Raw genomic sequence first — 19,208 nt, forward strand, 5'->3', positions numbered from 1 at the left:
GCTCAAACTTCAACTGTCATTTCGAGAGTTTAGTATTTAATTTTTTACCTGCCTTTCAAAATATGTCTAAATTTTTTGATTAACACAAAAAAATCAACACTTGGGCTTAAAAATGACTGTCCCATCAACGGTCGCTTTATCCACTACATGTGCCTCTCTGTTCCGCTGAGGGAAGTAAGTAGACAAACAAGGAGACAGAGTGGCATCGAAGTGCCATGCTTTTCACCCAGTGCTACTGGGACCATCTCTTCCCCCAGCAAAGGTCCTAAGTTCTGTCCTACAGGTCATGCCAAGTCCCAAGTACATGCTGGGACCCAAGATCCTTCATCTGGCCCCTGGCTCAGTAAGGTGTAAAGCCAGCTCCGGTTCCATGCTGGGGTTCTGCGGGTGCTGCCTCGGGTCCTTCACAGGCCCAACCCTGCAAAGTGGAAGGGCAGGTTTCCTGAGGGCAGGAGGCTTTACTGGTTGGGGTTGGAAGGACTGCCAGTCTATTAGTACAGTGTACCAGATAACTACAAAAAATGGCAGAAAGTATGGGGAGGCCCTCACCTAAGTATAGCTTACAATTCTTATATAATGAATTAATTAGAGAGGGGTACATTTCAATCCAGCTGTGTAGCTACTTGGGAAAAGGTTTTTCTCACTGCAATCCTAGGTCCTTATAAGGCAAGTCTCATGGTACAATCACCCTGACTTGTCCAGAATGGCCCAGAATCAGCCACTTCCCAGGATAAGCAGGAAGGTGGGAGGAAGGAGGCAGGGAAGGGCAACAGGGCTCAGCCTCTGGGGCTAGGCCAGAGCTCTGCACACCCTCCTGTGAGCCTCTGGAGACCAGAGCTGACAGAGTTAGTGCCATTTCAAACCCACAACCTGGGACTGAGCCACAAGTCTATCCAAGGCCATGGGGGTCAAACACCAAATATGCAGCTGTCACCTCCAGAAATGCAGAGACCACCTATAAAATATGACTGCACATGGCAATGGCAGTGCAGGGGTCCTGAGAATGAACCCTTGAGCCAGCCTAACTGTTGTTATAACCTGTCTTGGCAGCTTACCAACCCAGAAAAAAGACCTGAAGCTTTGTCTTGTCTCTGAGATTGGAGAATGTAAGAATCCACCTCCCAGGTCTGCTAAGGGGTTGGATGAGTTAATCTGTGTGCCTGGAGAGTGGCTCAGGTAAGTGCTCAGGGAATGCAGCTGCCAGCAGAGCAGAGTGACCCACATAAATTCAGAGCTCCTGGGCTCAGGAAGTCACTTCACAACAATCAGACTTCTTCCAAGGTTCATAAAAAAACACTAGTTTATAAATACTGGTTCTTTCCAAATGTAGGAAACTCACTGAACATAGAATTCAATGTATTTTAATTTTCATTTCTTCATAAACCAGTTTAACAAATAGGAAAAAAAAAGTTGGAATTAAATATCCTATGTTCCAATTCATGTGCCAAAAAATGTCCCTAAGAGGCAAGCATGGCAGTACACATTTGTAATCCCAGTGACTTGGGAGGGTGAGGAAAGATCAATGCAAGTTCAAGGCCAGTACTGGCAAGTTAGTGAGACCCTGTCTCAAAATAAAAATAAAATAGAGGGCCGGGGATTTAGCTCAGTGGTTTTGCCGCCTGCTACACAAGGACAAGGACCCAAGTTCGATCCCCGGTACGAAAAAAAAAAATAAAGTCATAGTGTTTGGGCCGGGGATTTAGCTCAGTAATTTCACCACCTGCTGCGTAAGCGCAAGGATCCAAGTTCGATCCCCGGTACCGAAAAATAAATAAATAAATAAATAAAATAAAATAGAATAAAATTAAAAAGGGAGGGGGATATAGCCCTTGGGTTCTGTTCCCAGCACTACACTTCAGAAAAAGGAAAAAAAAATGTCACCAAGGTCAGGAGAGCCCAGACAGGCAATAAAGTATCCTCAGCCTTTTACACATCCAGGAAAGAGCAGGGTAAAAATGAAGCACCCACAGAGTGCTTCCACTCAATGGAAGATAATTAAAGCTCCCAACAAACTGCAATTAAAACTCAAGAAAGAAAACAAAAACAAAAACCTATGACATGTAGAAGAGGGGGGACACTCTCAGTGTCCTGTACACTACTAGGATTCCTTCAGCACCTGATACAACATCACAAGCCAGCTTTGGTCACCTGGTCCAGAGGACTGCTTTGCCTGGGGCAAATATGGAGCAGGATTAATGGGATCCATCCTCCGCCCACAGCCACTATGGGGAAAGTGCACAACTGTATTCAGTCTGTTGTGAGAGGATCAGAATGCACAATAAATTAAAAAACCATGCCGACTCTCCCCAACTAACACAGGATGATGATAATGGGAAACAACACCCCATACCAAGCCGTTTATTTGAGAATCAAATTCAATTTCAGCATGATTTTCCCAACCAAGCCAGGCAGGATGGCACATGCCTGTATTCCCAGCACTATGGGAGGCTGAGACAGGAGGATTGCTCAAGCCTAGCCTGGCCAACTTAGTGAATTAGGGCTGGATGTAGCTCAGTTTGAAGGCCCTATGTTTAATCTACAATACAAAAAAGAAAACAAAAAATAAAATCTTCACTAGGTAAAACTATTCAAATTGGCAGTCCACTTCTTCCCACAAGTTTTTCAAATTCTTAAAAGATCTCCCAACTCTTATTCCATTGTGCATACATCCCCTTGATGGCCTTTCAGGCTGCTGGGCCACCTCAGGTTCAAAAAAACAGTTGTACCAAGAGGGCCAAGAGAGTGAGACAGGGAAAGATCCCTTGCTGTGGTATCCAGGAATCTTTTCACAGCATAGGAGACTGCTGCAGAGTGGAAGAAAAGAACTTTATCTTGGCTAGTTGCATTTCCAGATTAGGAAAAATTTTTTTCTATATAAAGCAAGGTCACCAGGAGGTCTGTGCTTTTTGAAAATGGAATATAAGAAGATTTAATGTTTGTTAATTATGCATTTATATCAAAATGTTTATTAACTGCTAGTTTTGGATCTGTAACCAGATTATGGAGTGGAAAGGCAAGAGTGATGGTATAAAAAGGAAGTGGGAGGGCTGGGGATTTAGCTCAGTGGTTCCGCTGCCTGCCTCACAAGTGCAAGGTCCCAAGTTCGATCCCCGGTACCAACAAAAAAGGGAGGGGGATAAAAGTGTCTTGCTCAGAATTTCCAGTATTTGGAGATCAAATGGTAGAAATAAGGGACAGGCAGAGTCTGCCAGCACCACTGTGAGCCACAGCAGGAAGCAAAACAGGGAAACAGAGAAAGTGAGGTCAGGAAAGAATGAGACCCTTCCATAGAAACCACAGAGCACACATCATCCACAAGTAAGGCCATGCTGCTTATGTGCAAAATGTGTGCCACAGTTATGTCCACTCTTTATTTGCCAGGGAAGGGACTTGAGGCATGAACTTGCACTAATGGCCCACTGAAACTGGCATGAGCCTTAGAGAACTCAAGGGTCACATGGTAAGGCTGTCTGCTTGTATTTTCATACAGCACAAAATTAGTGAGTTCAAACCTAGGTTTGAGTGTAAGGGGATGTAAGTTCCTTTAAGAATGAATATTTTCAGGCTCAGGGAGCAAGAGAGGTTGTGGGTTCTCACTGTGACTCTGGTTTAGTGGCTCCCTTACTTTCCATAGAGAAATTCTTTTTCAAGGCTTTCAGAACTTCAACTTAACAATAAGGCTATCACCCAAAGATCAGCTCTGAGTAGAAATGCCACCCTTCATGATATCTACTACCTTCCTCATACACTGGCCAAAATTCTCAATTGTGATTGATAAATGGAATCTGTTCCCAAGTCTCCTTTCTTTTCTAAGAAGTTTTTAAAGAATTAATTATCAATAAAAATAGGCTGTTGGAATTTCCTCAGAAACTGCACACAGAAATTAAACAACTAAATCTGAGAATCAAAGAAAGGAATCTTAAAACCCTCCCAAGATTAAAAAAAGAATCATGCTAGGTCTATGAGAAGGATGAATCATGAAATAACTCACCATGTTACAAGAGAAGCAGCCCAAAGGGCAGAGAAGTTCCAAATGGAAGCAGGACATTGAGTATGCGGCAAGGAGTGGCTTAGTATCACCAAAAGCAGTCAGGATCCTGTTCCCACAAACTTAAGCCTACTCTTCTATTTCCTAAGTGCTGACTTGTTCTAATCAGCTGGTCTACTTAAAGTGACATAAACTATGGCTCATGCTTACCACCCATATCTGTAAATATATCTAAAAATCTATTTTTAGAAAGTAAAAGCAGAGTAAAGCTGTTCTTTTCTGGAGTCAAACATCTGAGAAGCAGAGCCAAGGCTCTCTTTAAATGGAAAGAAAGAACCTTAGATGGCAGCTACTTTGCACAAGTCCTGGCACCAGTGCCTTCTCTGGTCTTTTGACCTGAGGCAGAGTGACTGGGACCAGAAACCAGAAGGTATCTGCAGGTCAACTGGACCTCCCAGGATTTCTGGAACAAGCCATAGATGAGTGTCTTGTGGGGTGTATCTTGGGACGCCAGCCTGAAGGGCTCTAGTTTAGAGGATTGCAGGCTGGTATCAGTAAAAACAAACTTGAAGGAAGACTGAATACTTCAGACCAGGCTCCTGAGTGTTCAATTCTGGGAAGAGCAACCATGTTAAAGTATGCTCTGCTTTCTAGTAAGATGCTGGGCACTGTGTCCAGCAATCCTGGCAGGGAGAGCAGGAAGGGAAGTGCCAAAGCTCAGCCTCAGCCTGGCGGCTTGGCCACACAGGAGCACAAAGCACAGCACTACATGGAGGATGACTATTTGTTAAGGTCCCGAGTATTAGATAAACCCAGCACTGACTTTAACATACACAAAAATTGAGGTTTCAATATGCTTTTCAAAGGAAATTTAAGGTTACTGGAAGATGATGAAATGATCTCACTTTCTTTTCTAGAAAACATGCTGGAGATGACTCTCTGGACAGAAACTGGACAAGGCACTCTCTGTGATGGCAATGTAAAAAAAATTACCAGGTTGGCACCAAAGAGTGCTATGTATACTTGTCACTGGACACAGGCAATTTATTCCCTGTGCACAACTAGATGTCCTGTTGTCAAAATGGATTGTTTAGCAACAAAAACCAACTTTAGTTTCTGATGTGCTTTTAAAGTGAACTTGGTTCCCAATCTATAGTAGAATGGTTGTAAAGACTCAAGAAGTCAACAACACAGAACTGATAAAAACTCAACGGGTAAATGTCCTCCCAGTGTCCTGAAAGTATTCTAAAGCCATCTCTTTCAAATTTAATATTTACATTAAATCTGTATTTCCTTTTATTTTTGTGCAATGCTAAGGATTGAACCCAGGGCCTTTCCTATGCTAGGCAAGTGCTACTATACCAACCTATATCTCCAGCTAAACTTGTACAGGTATATATTTTTTATTTTGGTAGCGGGGATTGAACTCGGACCTTGTGCTTGTGAGGCAGGTAGCAGAACCACTGAGCTAAATAAATCCCTGGCCCATACAGGTATATTTTTATTGACTGATTGACTGATTGAGACAGGGTCTCAGGAAAACAAGCTAACCAGGTGAGTACCTTTGTAGAAGTAGCTTAAATGCTTCAGCCAGTTTTTTCATGTGCAGAACATGTCTATATCTACCTTATAAGATTGCAGGGAGGATGATATGACTAGATGTATGTTAAGAAACCTTCTATCTAACATAAATGATACTGATTATCACTGTAATTTCTCGGTGATTTATTTAGAGGGGTAGTAGGTAATAGGAGGAATGGTGAAAAGAAAGGACAAAGAAAATGAATAAATCTTCCTTACTGTGCCCAGCCCTAATTGGTAACCAGATTAATCAATTTAAATTTCTTAGCTGGGCACAGTGGCACACATCTGAAATCCTAGCACTTGGGAGGCTGAGGCAGAAGGATTGCCATGAGTTTGAGGCTAGCCTGGGTTATGTAGTGTGAGTCCTCGTCTCAAAAAACAAAAGAAAGAAATATTCTTTATCTATCTACCAAAAGACAATTTAGTAATACATTTTATTCCCCCTTTTTAAAATTAAAATGCTTCTACACAGTATATAAAATTCTACCACATGTAACATACAAATATGTTTTGTATTTTTGGTGGGTGGGACAGCAGGCAGGGAGCGGAGAGGACCCCACATTTGATGAACTTGAGCACCAGGATCCCCCACCTATGGCTGGCCTTACCCCAGCCCCGGGATCTCCGTTCCATTCCTGCTCCTTCCACCTGGCTGCATCTAGCGAAAGCAGTCCCCAAGCTGAGCTCTCTCCCAGCCTTTCATCTGGAGCAATGTCTCTAGAGTTCAACAGCTACCGCTACACCAAGGTGGGCTTTGCACCACACAATCTTCTTCCAGAAACCTAGGCTGAAGGAGCCTCCAGCATCAGGGACATCCCCATCCTGTGGCAGAAAGAGATCTCGGCAAGTTGCCCAACTACGATGGAGGCACTGAAGCTTAACAAGATTACGGAAGGCCACAGTTAGCAAAAACATTTACACTGGAAGTCCCTCTGAAGAGTCACCTGACAGCTGTGCTTCCTATATTCTGAATGTGTCTGGCCAGGTGGAGCAGAAAACAGTCAGTGTGCTGGTCATGCTGTGCTTATATCCTGATGGCTGCTCCACAAGGTCAACACTAGGTTCCATCCATCCTACTGCTTTCCCAATGCCCAGTCTCATAGGGTTCATTTTGAACCCAACACTATGGCATCATCAACCTCCCTCCCAAATCCCTGCTCCCATTCCAAGAAGCAGGATGGCTACTGAAGAAGCCCAAGAAGATTTCTGTCTCCCAAGAAAGCCACTCTAGTGACAATTCACAGCTGGGCTTATAGGACAGTCTCCCACCCCCTAGCCTCAGTTCAGTCATGTCTTCTACTTGCTACCAACACATGGACACCAGCAGCAGTGGCCACTGGAACAAAGACTATGACATCTGCATGTGCCACAATGAGAAGGATCTGACTGCTGCCCAGGAACTGGTCTCCTTCCTGGAAGCCAGCACTGCCAGCCTGTGTTGCTTCCTACAGCTTTGGGATGCAACCCCAAGAGTGCCATCATGTCTGAGCTGTGCCAGTCACTGAGCAGTAATCACTGCCACATGCTGTCCATCACCTCAGGCTTCTTTTATAACACATGGTGCAAGAACAAGATGCTACAAGCCCTGACCCAGGCCCCAGGGACCAAGAGTTGCCCCATCCCCTTGAGGTCAGACCTGACCAGAGACACCTACTCCCCATAAGCCCTAATTCAAGTACTACGTGGATGGCAGAGGCCCCATGGACGGTGGTGGTTTTCACCAAGTCAAAAAAGCTGTCATGCATTATCTACCAACAGTTGACACTTCTAAGGTCATGGAACTCACAAAGTTGAAGTCAACCTGGAAACAGCTCACATTAGGGCCTTGGGTTCCAGAAGATGTGCCAGGAAGCTTTAGGAGCAAGAGTCTGCAGCACTTTGCACATGACCTGGGGATCAGATTGTCCATCAGGCTTCCATTACTGTGGGCTACACAGGAAGGCCAGGGGGACAGGGTCTTTTTCTTCTTTTTTCTTTTTTTCTTCTGTGAGAAGGCTATTCTTTGTAGGACAGGCAAAGTTTCATTCATTTGTACTCAGTAAGTTTGTTGTTGAACTAAAATGAATTTTCACCCCCCCCCAAAAAAAACCCAGGCATTTTCCTATAAAGCTACACTTAATTTCTTTAAAATCAACTAGAGAGGTAGGGTCTCTACCTTTTATCAGCATAGATTCCTTTGAAAATTTGATTGTCGTTATGTCTCTGCTAAAATGCAAGTACGTACAAAATTGTGGTAATTATTTCAGAAGATCCACAAACCATCTGAAACAAAACAGAACACCTACTTTTGCTGGAAAATCCCTCTGTAATGCAAATGTTCATCACTTAAGCCTGGATGAATTAGTAAACCTGAATTTTCATAAAGCTAGATTCTTTTAAACTAAGAGTCCAGCACTACAAATGAAATGTAAATCACTACAGTTCCCACAAGGCAAAGCAAATGATTTGGAGTCAAATTATTGCCACCATAATGTCTTCTGTTTGACACCGGAACTTAGCTACTTTGCACCTCACCTGTGGAATGTGGCAGTAATCATGCTCTCCGCATCCTAAGACAGTTATGAGATGGGGTGAGGTGGGGGGGGGGGTCGACTGGAAGGAATTACTTAGCCCATAGCTGCTAGAAGAATCCTCTGCTACTACTGCATTTTGGCTTCCTATGAGTACTTTTTAATGTGAAGGTACGAATTAGATTAAGAAAAAGTTCAAAATTGTCTGGTGCCTCCTGCCAGACCTCCTAGAACACATGGATGCACTTGATCTGTCCATATACAGTCTCTCTGGTAGCCTAAGACAAGCCACTTAATTTCATCCATTTCCTGGGCTCAGATGCTAAGTTTGAATGAAGATGAATGATGAAAAAAAGTATATGTGAAAGGAGCAAATACCTTTAACACTTTGGGTTCCCTCACTGTATTTCTATGTCCTAGTTTTCATCAACTGTGACTTCAGGACCCCAATTACCACCCCAAATAGTCAGTAGCCAGCTGGAAGGTCCCTCAGGAGGTGCACGCACAGGTATATGAGAGCCACTATTCTGTCATAATTTGTAAATCTCTGGGTTAAGATGATAGGAAAAAAAAAGCTCACCCTGGGGTTGGGGATTTAGCTCAGTGGTTCTACCACCTGCCTCGAAAGCACAAGGTCCTGAGTTTGATCCTCCGTACCAAAAAAAAAAAAAAAAAAAGAGCTCACCCTTTGTAAAGAACTGGCAGGAAAAGAGGAAAAAATCGTGATGGCAAAAAGAGTGACTATTCTCCTTTTGGATGCCATATATATGTATGTATATATACATACATATATATTATAGAATGCTACAAGGTTTAATATATATATGTACGTATATACACACATATATACATACATATATATTATAGAATGCTGCAAGGTTTAATGTCACAGCTCTTACTCCTTTGAAAATGTAGTAGAGCTGGGCATGGCTGTGCATGCCTGTAATCTCAACACTTGGGAGGCTGAGGCAGGAGGACTGCTGTGAGTTCGAGGTTAGTCTGGACTGCATAGTGAGTTCAAGGCCGGCCTGAACTACACAAGACCTTGTCTCAAAGAACCCTCCAAAATAATTAATAAAATAAAGGGAGAAACATTGCTACATATGCTGACTCCTCAAACCAAAAGTTTATTTTTGTTTCAAACACAATTAACTTTTTGCCTGTCCTGGAGTTATTTTTATTATATAGTGACAACTTTGAGTGAAATGATAATAAAACACAGATGTCTAAGTCATAACAAAAAAGTAATTTTTTGTCTGCTACCATATTGTGGAAAGAGAAATATTGATAATGATTACTAACATTTTTTAGTATTTGCAATGTGCCAAATACTACATACTTCATACTCATGCTCTCATTTCATCTTCATAGCTATCCTATAAGGTAGGTATGATTGCTATTCCTATTTGCTAAATAGTCACATAGTAAATGGTGGAACAGAGATTTGAACCTAGGTAGTCAAACTCTGAGGCTCATATTCTCTTTTCTTCTTTGTTTTTTTGAGACGGGGTCTTGCTATATGGTCCAGGGTGGCCTCGAACTCACAGAGATCCTTCTGCCTCAGCCTCCCCAGTGCTGAGACTACAGGTCTGCATGACCATGCCTACCTAAAGCCCATATTCTTTTTGGGGGGGAGGGAGTTGATACAGGGTCTCATTATGTAGCCCAGGCTAGATTTGAACTCACTGTGTAGCCCAGGCTGGCATCAAACTCACAGTGATCCTCCTGCCTCAGCCGAGTGCTAGAATTACAGGCATGCACCACCATGCTCAGCTAAAGCCTACAATATTAACTCTTAAAAACTTCCACTGGGGATCATGTGAAAACAACAATCCTTTAGTAGGAGCTTTATACAATATGGAGTCTAATACCATCTAGGAGATAAACAGATTCCTAAACTCAGTTCTAATACCCAAACAGAATGCAAAAGCTTCTACACAATAATTAATTATAAGCAAGCTAGTTGCTCAACAGGAACTTGGTATGGTTTCCTTGTTTCAGTTTAGCTAACATGTTAAGCCAGTCTGGACAGTAATGCCTTGCTCACAGAGGTATTTTTTGTTGTTGTTGTTTTTTTCTTTGGAGGCAGGGTCTTGCTATATAGTTCAGGCTGGCCTTAAATCATTATGTAGCCCAAAGTGACCTTGAACCTGCAGTGATCTTCCTGCCTCAGTCTCCCAAGTGCTGGAATTATAGGTATGTACCACCACGCCTGGCTAACTCACACAGAATTTTAAAACAACAATAATGTCCTATTATAGTGTCTGATTTAATCACTGCTAAACACTGCACACACAAACTTGAATTTTTTTTTGCGATACTGGGGAGCGAACCTGATCAGGACCTTGCACTTGCCAGGCAGGTGCGGCTCCCCTGAACCACATCCCCCGCCCAGACCTGGAAATCTCTCTTCAAAACTTAGTGTTCCTGGTACAAACATAATCCTACTTAATAAAACAAGGGCACAGTGAGAGTATGTAAAGGTGCAAATTCCCAATGATGAATGTCATTATATTGTATATCTAAAATGTACCAATAAAATTAATATATAAAAAAAAAAACAAGAGCACAGTGTAACAAGCAAACTCAAAGCACCAGCAAGAAGCATTCAATCAATTCAGCAGCCACAGCAGACTTCCCTCCACTAGACAGTTCAGTGGCCAAATCTGAAGTCAGGAGGAGACTTCAGGTAGAATCAAAAGGAATTCATTGTATTTCCTACATTGTGGGTAGAAAGATGCTTCCAAGCTCAGTTTTCATGTCATTCAATCTCAATTTTCATTTTCAAGGTATGTGGCCTTCCAGAATAGAATGAGATTTCATTTCTGCACTAAATGATAGTATTTCTTACCAAAGACAAGTTTCATATGGGGTATAACTGGGTGAAAGTGAACAGTAACATCATTGCCATTAATGATAAGACAGGCTTTGAAAAGGTTAACTACTAGGAACTACAATTGTGGTTGGACATCAGCAGGAATTTAACTAAAACTACAGGTAATATTTTTTTCTTTTCTTCTCTCTCTCTCTCGTTTTTTTGAGACAGGGTCTCACAATGTAGGCTGTCCTTAAACTCACTATGTAGCTCAGGCTGGCCTCGAACTCATGGCAATCCTCCTGCCTTGGCCTTTCCAGTGCTTGGATTACAAGTGTGCACCACCATGCCTAGCTTAGTAATATTTTTCTTAAAAAAAAAGCATACAAGTTTATGGATTAGATACAGCTACTTGAGGGGACCTTACCACAAGCAACTATATATATGGAACTCAAACCATTCCAGAATAACACCCATAAAACGTCCAACATCTTGAACACTACTCCAGTCCAACATCTTATTACACTGCAAGTATCAATAAATTTTAAAATGTGAATTTTCCTGTTGCCCAAAGGAAAAGAGGTATTTTCCCTATTTTCTTAGAGCATTTCTTTGAAAAAACTATTTTAACTATTCCTGTGTCCTTTTGTATATGTAAGTTTTTAAAAAGATAAATAAGCTAATTCTAGCTAGGATAAAACCCAGGACTGTTCTTCTGAAGGACTTGAGCCCATCTTGTGAATGTAAATGTCAAGGAAGAGAGTACCCTATCTTCCTGTCTGAAAATTTAGTCTAGATACCCTCCTGTGTATCACATAGATATAAAGTGTCTCATTTTCCCTTAATATAAAGGCAATTAAGTAGCATAGATGATTACTACAGGTGAATTTGGGATGACCCATGATAGCATATATACCAGAGTGCTTGGAATCTTCTTACAAAGGGACAAATTCTCAATAATTTGAGATTATGTACACAATGGGCTGTTTCTGCTTGGCTAGATTTGGTGGGATTTCTTTTTGGTCTATATAATCCCAGGCTACTTTACTGGTTATTCAATAATAAAACAGGGAAATGCAAATCAAAACTACACTGAAATTCCATCTCATCCCAGTCAGAATAGCTATCATAAAGAATACAAAAAACAGGGCCAGGCATGGTGACACACGCCCTGAAATCCCACCATTTGGGAGGCAGAGGGAGCAGGATCACCATGAATTTGAGGCCAGCCTGGGCTACACAGTAAGTTCAAAGCCAGCCTGAACTACATAGTGAGACTCTGTCTCAAAAAAACCAAAAAACCCAAAAACCAAAACCAAAACTGCAATAAATTCTGGTAAAGACTGGGAATAAGACCTCTTCTACACTGCTGGTGGGAATGTAAATTAGTACAGCTACTAAGAAAATAAGCATGGAAGTTCCTCAAAAAACTAAAGAGAGAGCTACATTTGATCCATCTATAGCATTCCTTGTTATATACCCAAAGAGATGAAAGTCAGCATACCCCAGGATACCTGTATACCCATGTTAACTGTAACACCATATGCAATAGCCAAGATGTGGAGCCAGCCTAGGTTTCCATCAACAGATGAATGGATAAAGAAAATGTTATATAGATACAATTATTCAACTATAAAAAAAAGAAAGAAATTTTGTCATTTGCAGAAAAATGGACAGATCTGGAAATCAGGTTGAGTGAAATAAGCCAAACTCAGAAAGACAAATATCAAATGTTTTCCCTGACATGTGGAATGTAAAAACAATGACAAGAAAGTAGAAGAGTATTATTAGACAAGAGAAAGGGAGGTGTATAGTCAGGTAATGGGGGAGTGAATATGATCAAAATATATTATATACATTGAAACCCCCAAAAAATGTTAATGAGGGGGAGGGTGGGGCAAGGAGGATGATGGGAAAGATAAAGTATGTTATGTGCTTGTACAGATCTGGCAAAATAAAACCCATTAATCTACATAACCAATATGCACTAGTAAAAACTTATGGGAAATAATAAAAGGAATATTTTCTATCTTTCCATATTTGTGAAGATCATTTTCTAGGTTGGCAGGAAACTGTATTTTTTATTTTGCCCCCACATAAATATAGAGAACTTCTATACCCTGTCCTGGGCCATTTCACTATTGCTTTCCCCACTAGATGGTTCCCTCAAAACAAGAAAATAAGCCAGGTGTGGTGGCCCTCCCAGCACTATGGGAGGCTGAGGCAGGAGGATTGCAACTTCAAGCCCAGCCTAGGCATCTTAGCAAGACCTAGGATCAAAGTTTTTTTTTTTTTTTTTTTGTACCAGGGATCAAACTCGGGACCTTGTGCTTTCGAGGCAGGCACCAGAACCACTGAGCTAAATCCCTGACCCCTCAAATTTTAAAATAAAAATAAAAAAGACCTGGGGCTATAGCTCAGTGTGAAGGGTCTGGGTTCAATACCAGTATCACAAAAAGGCAGGAAGGAAAGAGAGGAGGGAGGGAAGAGAAAGGAAGGAAATGGAAGAGATGGGAAAGAAGGAAGAAAGGAAGGAGAGGAGAGAGGAAGGGAAGGGGGAAAGAAGGAAGGACAGGAAGGGGAGGAAGGGAAAGAAGGAGGGAGGGAGGGAAGGAAGAAAGGAAGGAGAGAAGGAGGGAAGGAGGGAAGGGGGAAAGAAGGAAGGTCAGGAAGGGGAAGAAGGGAAGGAAGGGAGGGAGGAAGGAAGGAAAAAATATTCCTCCTAGACAAAAGCTTCTTGAGACTAAGCCCATTTCTGTCATCTGAGTGCCAAATTCTTCCATAAAATTGTGTCTGTGGCATCTCCATGTGGATTATTTCAAAGATATCCTATTCAAAACTGAACTCAGCCTTCCCTCAGGGTTTCCTATCACAGATACATAAGTCAGAAAAGAATAAGCCCTCCCAAAAAAGAATAAGCCCAGACATCACTTTCCTTTCTCACCTAGAACCAATCTATCACCAAACCCTGCTGACCATACATCCTAAATAGCCAGAGAAGATCTACAGTAGTCCTTCATAAACACAGACCTGGTGGTCCTACTCCAACTGGAAAGCTTCGATAGATCCCCTACACTCCTTAGGATAAGCCCTGAGTCCTTGACATGGCTAAAAGGCTTGCACGGTATGACTTCTGTCTTCCTCTACAACCTCACCTTCCTTATTCTCCCCTTCTCTCTCGGTCCTCCAATCCCAACTGAGAGCTTAAGATCCATGAGGACAGAGACCATGATTATTTGCTTACCACCGTATCCCTAGCACATGCTAAAAATATATATACATACTGAAGAATAATGTTGATAAAACAACTGTAGCATTCTAAGTGGGAGGCAAGTGAGACATGAACTAGATTATGCATTATGGAGGGTTGGTGGAGAGAAAGAGTATGTCTTTTTCACATTTGCATAAGGTAGCTAACAGAGCTTGGATCATAATGGGGCTAAAAAAATATTTGTTAACTTACAAACCGGGGGAAAATGATAAAATACAATATTGGCACTCTGCATCTATTTTGCTTTGCACACTGCAAATTGCCACATGCTGATGAAGTCTCACATTTAGGTATCTATTCCTCTTTCCATCCCAAATTATCTCCTGTGGGCAACCAGAGGTCAAACTGTGTATTGGAGGATAGGAAACTGGGCTCCAAGACAGAGCTAGAAAATAGATGTGAGGCTGGGGATTTAGCTCAGTGGTTCCACCACCTGCCTTGCAAAGCGCAAGGTCCCGAGTTCGATCCCTAGAACCAAAAAAACCAAAACAAACAAAAAAGAAAATAGATGTGGAGTTGATATGTTCCAAGAAATAAACCAAGACTGGGGAGCCGTACTGCTCTCAGAATAAGATCTCTCTATCTACACTGTATTCCCAAACACCTAGCACACTGCTGGGACACAGCAGAAATAAAAATAAATATCTGTTAAATGAAGGAATGGGGGGGGTGCAACTCAGTGATACAGCACTTGCCCAGTAAATGGAAGGCCCCAGGTTCAACCCCCAGAGCCACAAAAATAAATAAATAAATAAGGACTGACTATAATAAATAAATAAACACTGGGTTTTGGAGTAACAGAATTGGCTATCTTACTAGCTCCACAGCTAGGTATAAACTTCTTAGCATCTCAGCCCATTTCTTCCTCTGTAAGTGAAGATAATAGTTTCTACTTTACAAAGAATGAATAATCCCTATAAAAAGCTTGGCATAGTGCCTGGTATATAGCAAATGCTCAATAAATATTAACTATTACAAGTTGAGCATCCCTAATTGAAAACTCCAAAATTCTCTGAAATCCAAACATTTTTGAGCACCAATAGGACATTACAGACAAAAAAATCTACCTCTGATCTCATGTGATGGGTCACAGTCAAAATGCCTATGTACTAAAAGTACTGTATCATCTTACCTTTGGGCCACAAGGTATATACACAGAAATATAAATGACTTCTGTGTTTAGACTTAGGTGCCATACCCAAGATATTTCATTTTATACATATGTACATATATCAAAATCCAAATATCTGAAATCCAAATATCTGAAATCCAAAAATATTTATGGTCCCATTTCAGATAAGAGATACTCAATCTGTATTATTATTAAATAGAGAAAAAAGGACATAAATATGGTAGGGAAGGCACAGTCCACACTCTTGACTAGGGTACAAACAGCTCCCTTCATACAAACATACTATTACAAATTTGAATAAAACAAATACATATTACACATTTTAATCTGTAGAGAATTGTTTTACCCAATCTGAAAAATACAGAGGTAGGGCAGGTTATGATTACTTTGATTAGATTTTCAACTTAATTTTTCTGAAATAGCAGTCCTCCATGTACTGGCTTGTTTTCAGGTTGGCTTCTTTTTTGACAGTAAGATGGCTTCTAATAATAACCGGGGCTATCTATACTACTGAACCGAAGTCCTCAACTTCACTCTGAATAGACAGGTCATGTGCCTAACCTAGAATCACTATGTCCAAGTGACTTCCACAGACTAATTGACTGGAGCTAAGGTTATAGGTTCCTTAGTGAACATCTGTTATGTCACAAACTTTCCTTCTCAAATTCCTTTGTAACTACGTCTTTTGTTTTTGTTTTTTGAGACAGGGTCTCTCTATGTAGTTCAGGCTGGCCTTGAATTCACTATACAGCACAGGCTGGCCTTGAACTTGCGGCAGTCCTCCTGCTTCAGCCCCCCAAGTGCTGGGATTACAGGTGTACACCACCAGGCCCGGCTTTGTAACTATGTCCTTAATATACAACTTTAAACACAGTTTAAGTATAACTCTTCAGTGGATAATGTTTCAGCCAATGATAGACCACACAGATGACAATGGTCCCACAAGACTATATATCACCTACTGGTATAGCCTGCTTAGTCTGTGTAAGTATATTCTTTGATGTTTACACAACGGTCAAATCACCCAATGACACACACAATGTATCTCACAAATGAACACGTTTTAGTGTTCCTACAAGATTTCTAGTTAATCTGTAAACCCCCCCAAAATTAGAAGATCCTTTCCAATGTTATGTTTTTTTGTCAGAGTTTGTGTTTTCTACAATAAAAGAAACACCTAATTCATTAGCCAATGTAATGGCATAAAATATTGTATATGATCCCAAAGTAGCACCAAACATTTCAAAGGAAAAAAATTTATCAAATTAGGTAATCTTGACTCCTAAAAAAAAGATAATTTCAGCAAAACACAACATGTACATCAATTTTTATTACACAACCCCTTTAAAGTAACAAGCCCTCCGAGGATTACATAACCTTCAATCAACTTTTAACTTTGTTTGCAGTACTCAGGTTTAAACCCAGGGCCTTCCCACTGAGCTATATCCCTAGTCTCCTCCTCTTTCTAATTTTTTTTTCTTTATTTTGAAAAAGGGTCTTGCTAAGTCACTAGGTTGGCCAGGCTGAGCTTCAACTTATGATCATCCTGCCTCAGCCTCCCAGAGTGGTGGGATTACAGGCATGCACCACCATAACTAGCTGTTAACTTTTTAATTTTCAACTTTCTTTTCTGTTGCTGTTATCAGAATGCCACCCCCAGGGAATTCCAGAAGAAAAGAACACTGTCAGTCAATCTTACTGGTCACTCCTGACCATTCCAGGACCATTAAGTCCTGACCATTCCTTCCATCTCTAATGGTTTCCATGATAAGTCTCAGAAGAAAGACAAAGCATCATCTTGGGAAAAAGTTGGGGCCTCTATACATTGATTATGTTATGGTACAGCTCTAGATTATACTTTTTTGAGGTGAGGTCTTACTATGTTGCCCAGGCTGGTATTGAACTCCTGACCTCAAATGATTCTCTTTTCTTGGGTTACCTGGATTACAGGTGCACACCAACAATTCTAGCTTTTCAGGGGAGGGTTTGGAATCCAGGTCATCCTGCATGCTAAGCAAATGCTCTGCACTGAGCTACACTCCTCAGCCCTTAATCTTTTAAATGTATTTTTAAAAGACCCATCCAAAGGCAAACTTTCGTATCTGAATAAACATAGGTTTTACCAAAAGGCTGCCTCCCTAATTTGTTGCAGGTAGATTAGCTTCCATAATTGTTCTGAAAACATAAGGTGATATCACCCACTTTGTTGTGGTGTGGAGGAAGAAAGATAACTAAAACACCCTTTCTAGTGGGTGTTCACAAAAGTTAGTCACCCTTGCTGCCCTTCTGAAAAAGTAAATTTTTTTGCTAATTAAAACTCTGTACCTACCACCAAGCTAAGGATCACCTTTCCACCTGCCACTTCTCTAGAAACTGGCTCCTTTTTTTTCTCCTATACAGGCTGGATGATGTGAAAAGCATTTTCTGGCAATTCCCCTAAGAGAAGGAAGCATTATGCTCACTAAACACATGTGAATATGAGGCCCTAAAGTATCCAGGTACAGTAGCATGCCTGTGGTTCCAGAAACTTAGGAGGCTAAGGCAGAAGAATAGCTTGAGCCTGGAGTTTGTGGTCAGTGGACAACAGAGCAAGAGACCCCAAAGTGGTGTGTGTGTGTGTGTGTGTGTGTGTGTGTGTGTTCTGTCAATTCTCAAATCTCTAAACCAAAAACTTGGGAACTGAGAATTATGTGGGTACTATTTGTTGCACACCTATTAGATGCCAATGACCAGCTAAGTAGGTACCTTGCAAGTGCAATCTCATTCACACCTCACTACAGCCTTAAGAATGGGTGTATTCTTCCCAAAGTTACAGCTAAAGAAACACACACTGAGAGCTTGCGACGTTTGGTCAAAGTCGCACAGCTAGGGAGAAGCAGAACAAAGTACTAGAGGAGTAGATATCTAACTAACCCTTTCCCTTCCGAAAATTCAAATCTCCTTCGCTACTTCTAACACTCCTTACAAGGCTAAGGTGCCACCGGTTCCGTTGCTCCTGCCTTTGGTCACTCCACGCAGTCCACTATACAGGGACTGAAAAACATCCGTGCTCAACTGGGAAAACAAGCGAAAGAGAGGCAGTGCACTTGGGCCCAGTGGCCTTTCACATACACACCCCGGGCCACAGTTCTACTAGCATTTCTACTGAAACCAACACGAGACCGCCGGGACAACTAGGGGCTTCCCAACCAGAACACACCAGAGCCAGTACTCTAAAGTTTTGTTTGAGCTGAGCTGAGACTTTCTTCCAAGCCTGGGATCCGGAAGCCATCTGGGGACGGGAACCGCTCCCTTGGGCCCTGCACCTCGGCTCAGCTTCCTTGCCGCTTCCCTCCATTCACCCAAGCAAGGATTCACTCGAGTCGAGATACACCGCCCGTCATAGTGCGAGTCCAGACCCTAGGCACCTCCGCTGCGGAGGTTCCTTCTTCCCCAAACCGTACCTGGTTGCCTGAGAGACCATGATCAATCAACTTCATCCTCCCGCCTCGGAAATGACCTCAACCCAGCCAACTAGACCGGCCCAATCCCAGCTTCTCGGGTGCGCATGCGCACCGGACGTGCACGCCACAAGGCGTGGGCAGAAAAAGGAGTCTATTCCTGCCTGAGTGCCTTCCTGTTCTCCTTCCGGAGGGAAGTTCAGAAGTTTGTGGTTTGGGTTCCGAGCACTTCTAGGGAAGAACAAAATTGGATGATTTATTATGAAGTCATACTAATAAGAGCATGGTGATATTGGCGCAAAGATTTTAAAAATGAAGACCAGTGAAAATGAACAGAGAAGCCAGAAACCCATCCCCTCCCACACATTCACCAAAGGAGTAGCTACTGTGAAGCAAAGAGGAAAGTTATTTTAATAAATTAGTGGTCGGTCCATGAAATGTGTAGATTGAAAGGAAAATGAACTCTGC

The 19,208-nt window shown here is 41.8% G+C and overlaps 1 protein-coding gene and 1 pseudogene across 4 annotated transcripts in view; one reads left to right on the plus strand and one right to left on the minus strand.

Annotated features, from left to right (window-relative positions):
- The window catches only part of Dhrs7b (dehydrogenase/reductase 7B), a 45,221-nt gene extending 26,354 nt beyond the window's left edge, over positions 1-18,867 (minus strand). For all 4 annotated transcript variants that reach the window (XM_004868744.4, XM_087203927.1, XM_004868743.4 and 1 more), the window contains exon 1: positions 18,744-18,867. In XM_004868744.4, the coding sequence (XP_004868801.1) occupies positions 18,744-18,763 (20 nt within the window). In that variant the 5' untranslated portion in view covers positions 18,764-18,867. The remainder of the gene's footprint in view (positions 1-18,743) is intronic.
- LOC110346456 (toll/interleukin-1 receptor domain-containing adapter protein pseudogene) lies at positions 6,697-7,706 on the plus strand (annotated as a pseudogene).
- Positions 18,868-19,208: the final 341 nt, after the last annotated feature.

This window comes from Heterocephalus glaber, unplaced genomic scaffold, assembly GCF_053883595.1.
Source record: "Heterocephalus glaber isolate CG9 unplaced genomic scaffold, H.glaber_assembly_v1.0 deba00001813, whole genome shotgun sequence".
Lineage (NCBI taxonomy): Eukaryota > Metazoa > Chordata > Mammalia > Rodentia > Bathyergidae > Heterocephalus > Heterocephalus glaber.